The sequence below is a fragment of the Hyalella azteca genome, unplaced genomic scaffold (genome assembly GCF_000764305.2).
Source record: "Hyalella azteca isolate HAZT.00-mixed unplaced genomic scaffold, Hazt_2.0.2 contig4739, whole genome shotgun sequence".
Classification (NCBI taxonomy): Eukaryota; Metazoa; Arthropoda; class Malacostraca; order Amphipoda; family Hyalellidae; genus Hyalella; species Hyalella azteca.
This window is the reverse complement of record NW_025934950.1, coordinates 157,970-166,320: the sequence shown is the minus strand read 5'-3', so window position 1 is coordinate 166,320 and position 8,351 is coordinate 157,970. Positions and strand designations below refer to the sequence as shown.

At 40.0% G+C, this 8,351-nt stretch overlaps 1 protein-coding gene across 1 annotated transcript; it reads left to right on the top strand.

Annotated features, from left to right (window-relative positions):
- Positions 1–174: 174 nt before the first annotated feature.
- LOC108681552 (armadillo repeat-containing protein 8) lies at positions 175–6,851 on the top strand (the record flags this gene model as incomplete). The annotated part of the gene is made up of 7 exons (XM_018170596.1): positions 175–375; positions 1,007–1,249; positions 1,926–2,174; positions 2,416–2,577; positions 3,229–3,375; positions 3,597–3,763; positions 4,395–6,851. Coding segments are annotated over 7 exons (1,350 nt in total), but the record flags the coding sequence as incomplete, so codon positions are not given.
- Positions 6,852–8,351: the final 1,500 nt, after the last annotated feature.

The window sequence follows — 8,351 nt, the reverse complement described above, 5'->3', positions numbered from 1 at the left end:
CACCGTCATTCACATCAGTCCTCACCGTCATTCACATCAGTCCAACCGTCATTCACATCAGCCATGACCCTCGTTCAGACCGGCATAATGCTTCATTTGATCCCTCTCTTATGGTCTTCATTCACATCAATAATGTCCCTAGTAGCAGTACACGTATAATACGCTCTATTGCAGGTGCGGCTGTGTGCCAGCGACCGCCCCACATGGCTGCGGGTGGAGGCAGCACGTCAGCTCGCTCACCTCACTGAGTTCAGTCATGACCTGCAGAGCACAGCGGCCATCACCGACCATCTCGTCACCACACTCAAAGAGTTCCTCTCCCATGTGCCGCAGGAGGATGAATCTCTTCCTAAACCAGAGTATCTCAGTCCTAGCGTGAGTATTCGCATCTTTATTATGGAAATATTGTTGTGATAACGCTTATTGTACATTAACTATTCAGGCCCGGTTATGATTTCATGTACGGTATCTCAGTGTTTAAAAATGAAACGGGTATTGAGATTTTAATCTGTCTTGACGTCTTTTAAATGTCTGGATTGAGACGTGACAGGTTAAAGTTACATTTGATACGCTATGTAAATACGTAACTCATACCTGTATCATTTTGCCGAATTCATGATCATCTTGAATGGAATAACTGGTAATCTCATTAGCTCACTGAAGTCGAGCTATTTCAGTCTCGGTGCGTCAGGGTCGTGCCTCGTATGTTTCTCTGATGTGTTCACGTACATTTGTTTTCTAGCGTTGTGAGTCTCTGTTACTTGTAACGTAGCTCTCGATGCTGATTCTGCAATTTTTTTTCTTCTGTGCTTTCTTGATATTATTCCTTTCTCTTTCAAAGTATCATTTGACCGTTTTTAATCAGGCATCATTTATTGCACTGGTAACTGAAATACTCTTAACATGTACTTGGATTTAGTAACATATGTTAACATGTTCCATGTTGATTACTCTCGCTAAATAACGCTCTTCGGAATACAATTGAAAATTTCCGTGAATGTTTCAGTCTTGCGGACAATTTGACGAGCCAGAGCTGTACTCTGACCTGATGTGTGAGGCTGCCCTTCTTGTCTACGCCTCACTGGCCGCCAACAACGAAGCCGTACGTCAGAAGATCGTCAAGGGTCACGGCCTCATCGAGTGCATCAACGAGAAACTCGAGTCTGGCTCTCCTGCCCTCAAGCTCGCCGCCGCCCGCTGCCTACACTCCCTCACACGCTCCGTCTACACTCTGCGCACCACTTTCCAGGTATGTCTGCAGGACGTTCTCTGTGGTACTATCTCAACTTCAAATCTTAAATTAGCTGTCAGCTTATTCTTGGTTACTTGATGGGTATTCTCAAGCGCACTCCTTTTTTGGCAGTCCGTGTATGCATTAAACATACATAATAAACTAACCTCGTTATAAGTTATATATACCTCTAACGTAATCTTTGCGCCACATTAGTGATCACGTTATGCTTATTGTTACGGAACGTTGAAGAAGTGATCACTTCATGTCTATTGTTCCCGAAAATTTCAAGAGATTTCTTATTCGTGTGATGTCTAATTTAATAACATTCTTGAAGTTACTTCATCACTTGAATCGTAATGAACCGAGCTTTGTTGCTCCATATCTCAATATCCCGAGTGTTCTAATTGGGCAGTTGATAAACCAACCCATTATGAAAGTGGGCATTATTCGTAATCTGCTTCACTGTAATGTATTGAGATTAAACTCACGTGAAATCATTGTAAGATGCATCATAATTACGCAGGCCAAATGTTTAGTGAAGACATCTTCTTGGGCTTAATTTCTCATGCTAACTTTTTAGGAAGCTTTACTCAGGTTGTAGCTGAGATGAACATGACTGGATACATTCTCACCTGCAATTTAATTTAATCCATTCCACGAAAATATTTGTTAATTATTGTCACTTGTGCAGGATAACCCCGTATGGAAATTCCTGGTGGCCATTCTACAGGACCTGACAGCTGATGACGAACTCAAAGTATCCGCATTGTGCGCGATAACAAACTTGGCGTTGGAGTTCAGTCTCTGTAAGGAGCATTTAATGAACTCTGGTATCATAGGAATACTGGCTAACTTCACTAGAAGTGATAACTACGACCTCAAGTTTAATGCGTTATGGGGCCTCATGAACGTCTCCTTTCAAGCTGACCTTTCTGTGAAGGTATGAGTTGTTCTATTGCTTTCGGTATCATAATGTTGACTCCTGTGTACCGTGACTGATTTTGATCAGATTTTGTCGCCTCAATTTACTGAACTATCGTATAGTGGAAATTCCTAATTTTGCAGACGTTTCTCATTTATTTATTACTAGATTTGAGTGCCTGCATGACGAATATTATCTTCTACTATATGATGGATGTAATTTATTGTAGATTGAACTATATCTAACTCATCGTTCTCAGGAAAAGATACTGCAACATCTGTCGGTAGATGCAATGTTCAATTTGGTTTCCACAAACGATAAGGAGCTCATCTGCAAGACCCTGGGCCTCTTACGCAACCTGCTGAGCCCCAAGCAAGACATCGACACCATCATGCGCACCAACAGCAACGCTGTCCTCCAGGTGCGTCTTCCACTTCAGGGCTATTTTTTGTTATTGTGTTTTTTCCTAAAGTGTTTCGCGTGATTTAATCACATACGAGAACTTCAAGTGCTAAGCAAACGCTGGTAAAGTTATATTGATGCTTGTTTTTGAATATACGTCACTTTCTAAACTTAAAAATCATGGCGATGACAGCCAAACAACCCTGTTCTGGGTTGATAAAAACGGTATTTGAAAGCAAGGCAAGTGCTGCGTTTTTCTTGCTCCTATTACTTCTTCAGCACATTATTCTCTTTCCATTTAACGAACTGCAGATTCCTGAAATTTCATTATGCACAATAGCTCTGAAACTCTTTTATATATATTTTTTTTAGTCTTTCGGCCATGTGTTAGTGTACCGAAGAATTTAAGAGAGCCCTATTCCATCGTATAATTCACAGGAAAATTACTCGCTATGAATCATCTGAAAATTTTTTTAAGCTTGCATTCGGCATTCTGGAAATGACAAATTAAATGTCTTAAATGAATAATTCTGGCTGGAAACTCCTGTATATAATATATCGGCGTCATAACTCGTATTAACTAGGTACTCGTTAAATTTCAATGCTGAGTTTGAAGGCTTCATTTTAATAAGGCTCAGGTATGGTTATGATGTTGGTTGGTGTGTGGCAGATCGTGATCTGGCTGCTGGAGGGCGACCTCACTCCTGACGTGAAGGAGCAGGCGCTGTGCGTCCTCGCCAACATCGCTAACGGCGAGCAATCCAAGGAAGTTCTTATCGGCAACGATGACATTCTCAAGAAACTCTTCAATTACATGGTTTGCTCTAATGCTTTATCATCTCGAGTGTTTTTTCTGCAATTCTGGCGTATTTTGAGCAGTATCAATATGACATTTCTCTAGTGACTGAAGACGAAAATGCTAAATTATAGCTGGCATATAATTCTTAATTGATCTCGTAGCAGATTAGCTTTACTGAACATTTATTCCCCCTATTCATACCGGCTGACAATTTCACATAATTTATTCTTCATCAACAGCGGCTGCAGACGCCGGCACTGCAGATGGCAGCGACGATGTGTGTAGGGAATCTTGCAGACACTGCGGATCCCAACCCCCTGGACCGCCAGCTTCGTCTGCGAGAGGCGCGCATTGAAAAGGCATTGGAAGGACTCCTGTCTACCAACCACGCCTCGCTTTTTGACAAGTAGATACGACCTTCAGTTCTTTTCAGAAGGAAGATTCATATGCTACTTCTACTTCATAGATATACTTCGTCCATCGCTAATTATGATGTGCGATTGACGAGTTCATTACTGTAGTGTCTTGACATTTTTCTCTCCTCAACCAATTCCTTAAGAATATTTTTGAAATAGTTCGTTAGATGTAACTTGCATATCAACCGGGCCACTATCAACGTATCTATCGCTATATTACCGATTCCCACGTTTTCTCAAGCATAACTTCAATTCTGTCTCATTTTGAGCTTTGTTAATGTCATTCCCTTTTTGTGCTACTTTCTAGCAAATGCATTATTGAACGCCATACGATACCCCAAACAAGATAAGTGGTACTGTTACTGTTGCAAGAGGAGCCACGTAATTTTTCTCCTGTTCTGTGCATTTGATGCCTACAGAATTGTTTTTTGTCGTTATCGTTTGCGGATTTAAATTTTTTTAAATAGAAAAGAAAAATTCTATGAAAAGAACTAAAATGGTATCCAAGCCATTATCTATTTGTTATTTATCGTCTAAATTATTGTTAGGCAACTTGATCGATTCTTGTTATCAAATGTTTACTTTTTTCAATTTCTCATGTTTCAAATTTTACCTCTACAGGGTAAAATATGCTCTAGACATGTTCAAATTCATCGGAGCGGCGTCCTCCACGGTGACCATGGCCACGATGGCCACGATCACGACCAGCACGGCCTCCGTGGGCAGCTCGGCGAGCAACGGTAGCTCGTCAGCCTCGTCCACCCCGGGACCTAACTGGCGGAGTGCGGACCAGGGGCCCTGAAACGTTCCTTTCTCGATGCTTCCTCGCCGCCTTCACGTGCTGTTGCTGTCCAGCCAAGCGCCATCACTAAATCCAGCGGAATATCGAATACAAATTGAATTTCTTAATTCATATGCTTCCTCGTCCTCCTATCTCGATTGCGACAAGCACAAATTAGTTCTTTGCTCAATCCCAATCATATGCTAGGTCTGCCTTGCCTAAACTGCTAAATACAACAGCGCTACGTCTGGTTGAGAAGAGACATTAAGTAATTTCCTACTTGTTATTTCATAGGCGTTTATGCAATGAAAAACTTGACGTTGTACTTGACATATTTTCTGTCTATATTTGTGAAACTGCTCTTATTAGTCCATATTCAAGTCTCGGCCGCTCCTAATTTCATAAGGTTTTCTTATTTATATTATGTTGTATACTTCGTGTAACACTTATTGGGATATTGTTTAAATTTATTCTTGCTACTTCAAAATTTATGGCTTAAAATAGTAATTTCTATTAAGTTGTAATTGTTTTAAGTCAAATTTCCCTCATGCAGGTTGTGAGAGGAGCCAACTGTTTCTCAAGCTTTTCTTCTTGACGAGTTTAGACTTCGCTTACAATGCTCATCCTGATGCCGTTTATGTATCATTTTTTACATTTACGTTATTCATTCTATTGTAGCATATATCAATCATTAAGTTTGAACATTACTCCTATCACTAGAACGAATACTTACTAGTGCTGGTACCAACTGAAGTTGCCAGCTGATCTTTCCTAGACGGTAGCCAAAGGATGTCATCTGTGTATCCAACGACCCTAGACTGTCTCGGCCCATTATTGTTTAGGTCTCCTATTCTTCCGTCATCTACTCCTGCTATATATCTTTCTTCACATTTTTTACTCATCAGAAGTAGATCGATGTTGTACGTATTAAACTTTAGGGTTATGCGTAATTTTATGTGTGACGTCTCTGCATTGTATTCTTGGTATGTGTTGGGGCACATTGGCTTTTGTAAATGTGTTGCATTATCTTCCCATTGACTAATTACGAACTATAGCAGTTTTTTCGAAATGTTTTGTGGTGTCCTAACCGTCTCTCCATCGTAAGGCCGTAGGAGTCAGAAGGCAACTGCAAGCCAGTCGTTGTAATGTTTTCTCATTTCTCTGCATTTTTCAAGCGTCGTTCGTCCTTTTATTCATCACAGCTTTGTGTTGTTTTTCAATACTAATCCACTAAAGGTCAGCTAACCTGCCATTTTCTATCATCGCCGCGATAATTGCTCATTTATCAAAATTTGGATACTGATCTCTTATAGATACCAATCTATAATTTCTCAGTACTAATCTCATGTTTCAGTTCAGGCAGACTTGATCCAGTTACGCAAATCTGGTTCAACGCAATTGCGCATTGTTCACTTTTTCTATCTTGTTTTTTTTTTATTACTGCATTGCATATCTTATTTATATTAGCTGTAATAATAATGATCTGAATTGCAGCACTTCTCCTTCAGTGTGATTATTTTCTCATAACAATTTGCGTGTAGGGAAAAAACGATTATTTATTGAAGTGTACGAATAAAACCTTATATAATGTTTGTCCTGTCATATTTTTGGAGAATGATGCAAGTAAAAAAGTTCAATAGATTGTTAGTTGCAAGTGTAGATCCATCAAATTATAACCAGCAATTAACGCAAACCTACGATATTTCTCCTTCCTTATGTGATCGGTATGTGATGAAAAATCTAAATACAATTTTAACCTCTTGCTTCGTAAAATTGTAAGTGATTTTATCATCTCTGAAGATGTGAACTATTCTTAGATCAGCAGCATTTTTTCAGCGCTATTGCTGTTGAATATCTTCAATGGAATTACGAGTGAATTTAATGAACATGATGGAGCTCGAAGAGTTGTGTTCGCAACAGTAAAAACTGTGTCTCTGTCATTTGTTTTTATACTCGCATCTCTGTGGGTTGAGTAAAGTATTTGTACTGTATTTTATGACGAATAAATGAAGTGCATGATGCAAGTGCTATTTTATAACAGTACTTAGGCTTAGTTCCATGACTCTGGGTATCGTACTTACGAAATGCTCAGTGACGCTGGCCACGCGTCCTGTACATAGAGAAGAGGAGCTGAGATGAGATCTTGTGCTCTAGTTTTAACGTTGGTTTATTGAGTGGCAAGTTGTGGCGCTTGTCTTGATGTATCGAAGCGTTAGGACTTTGGCTTCTGCTTTCAATAATTACGTGTGGGTTGAATCTCTCTTCTTCTCCGCCTTATATAAATTTTTATTAACGAATTACTCACTTTTAATATCCCTTTTTAATCAAGAAAAAAGGGTGGAAGAAAGTTAATTGATGTTAATTTTCGTCCGCTGGGGTGAGCGGGATTTTGGAAAATGGCCCAACTTTCATTGTGTTCTCTGCTGTGTAGACGAATTTTTAGCGAGTTTATCAGATCAATCAAAAGGAAATAAGACATGCGTGCGTCGTTCACAATTTTGAGGATTGGTGAGAATCTTTTCATGAATGAGCAAAAAAAATTTCACGAACTTCTGAACTGAGCAACAAGCTCAACAATGAGCGAAGTTAACAATTCTTGGTTAGCACAAGAATACCACAACACACCTAAATTAACAGTTCTTGAGAGAATACTAGCTAGGATAAGTTAACTGTAGTTACTGAACAAAATTATTGATTAACCGTACCACCAAGAGGGGTTGATGCTGTTGATATTCGATATTATTTGAAGTCTTTAATTTTTAGACCTCGGTAATAGGCTTTGTGGAGACCTTGCCTTTGGTGAACTCGCAACAGAATGCAATTAGTTTTTATAAAAAGGTCTTACCGACGCATGTGTGGCAAGATTGAACTAGTATAAGGTTTACCCATGTGAAGCTCATTTTTGTGGATGTAGTTTGTTGTTCGCCTGTGAATTCACTGACCTCAGTGACGTCATTGGCATTAACCATTGACCGAAATGCGATCAAACCAGTCAACCAATCCGTAATGAGAATGATGGGATTTTTTACGTTTCTCGATCTCAGTGAAGTAACAAGAAAGCTGAACTGAATGGCGGAAATACTCACGGGTCAACTTTTTATAGTTCAACCATGCACGTGCGGTCCATCATAATTACTGACGATGAAAATCATGGATATAAAGGCCTTCCTCTTGTCCAAGTTACCTGTTAATAGATTCCTGATATGAAAGTTAAGCTGGATTTTTACTGTGTTCCTTCTCCACGACCCCTTGTGAATTTAGTAACATTTGAGCCCGCTTGAAGCCCTCTGCTTCAATCACATTTTGTGAGGAGCTTCCCTTGCGATTGCGTACGCTAATGCAGGCCATAATAATGGATTCTTTCCACTCATGGCTTCATTCGAAATGAATTTGAAATCGATGGTGAGTGAGAGCGTGCGCAACCATTCTTCCCCGATTGCCTGTGGGCCATGAAATTGGGCGAGAGCAGCGTAGACTTTCACGGACCATTGGACTCTGCGAGAACGACTGGGAGCGTCGGCCGGCGAGTGTCCAAACTTTCGGGCCGATTCCTTAGTTTTATGGAGACTTTTATTACAAGTTTTATAAGGGTTTTGTAAGGCGATCAGGTATCTCACGATTGCTATTAGAATGTTTTAATTGCAAGGCCCGCTTCTACAATTTTGCAAATTCGTAACTTGGACAATAATGGAATGTGCTCGGCTATCGCGACGCTTCGGATTAGAGAAATTTGTCCTGCTGGTCCTGGCATGGTCGTAATTTAGGATCTAAAATCATGTTGGCTTTGTGAATAGTTA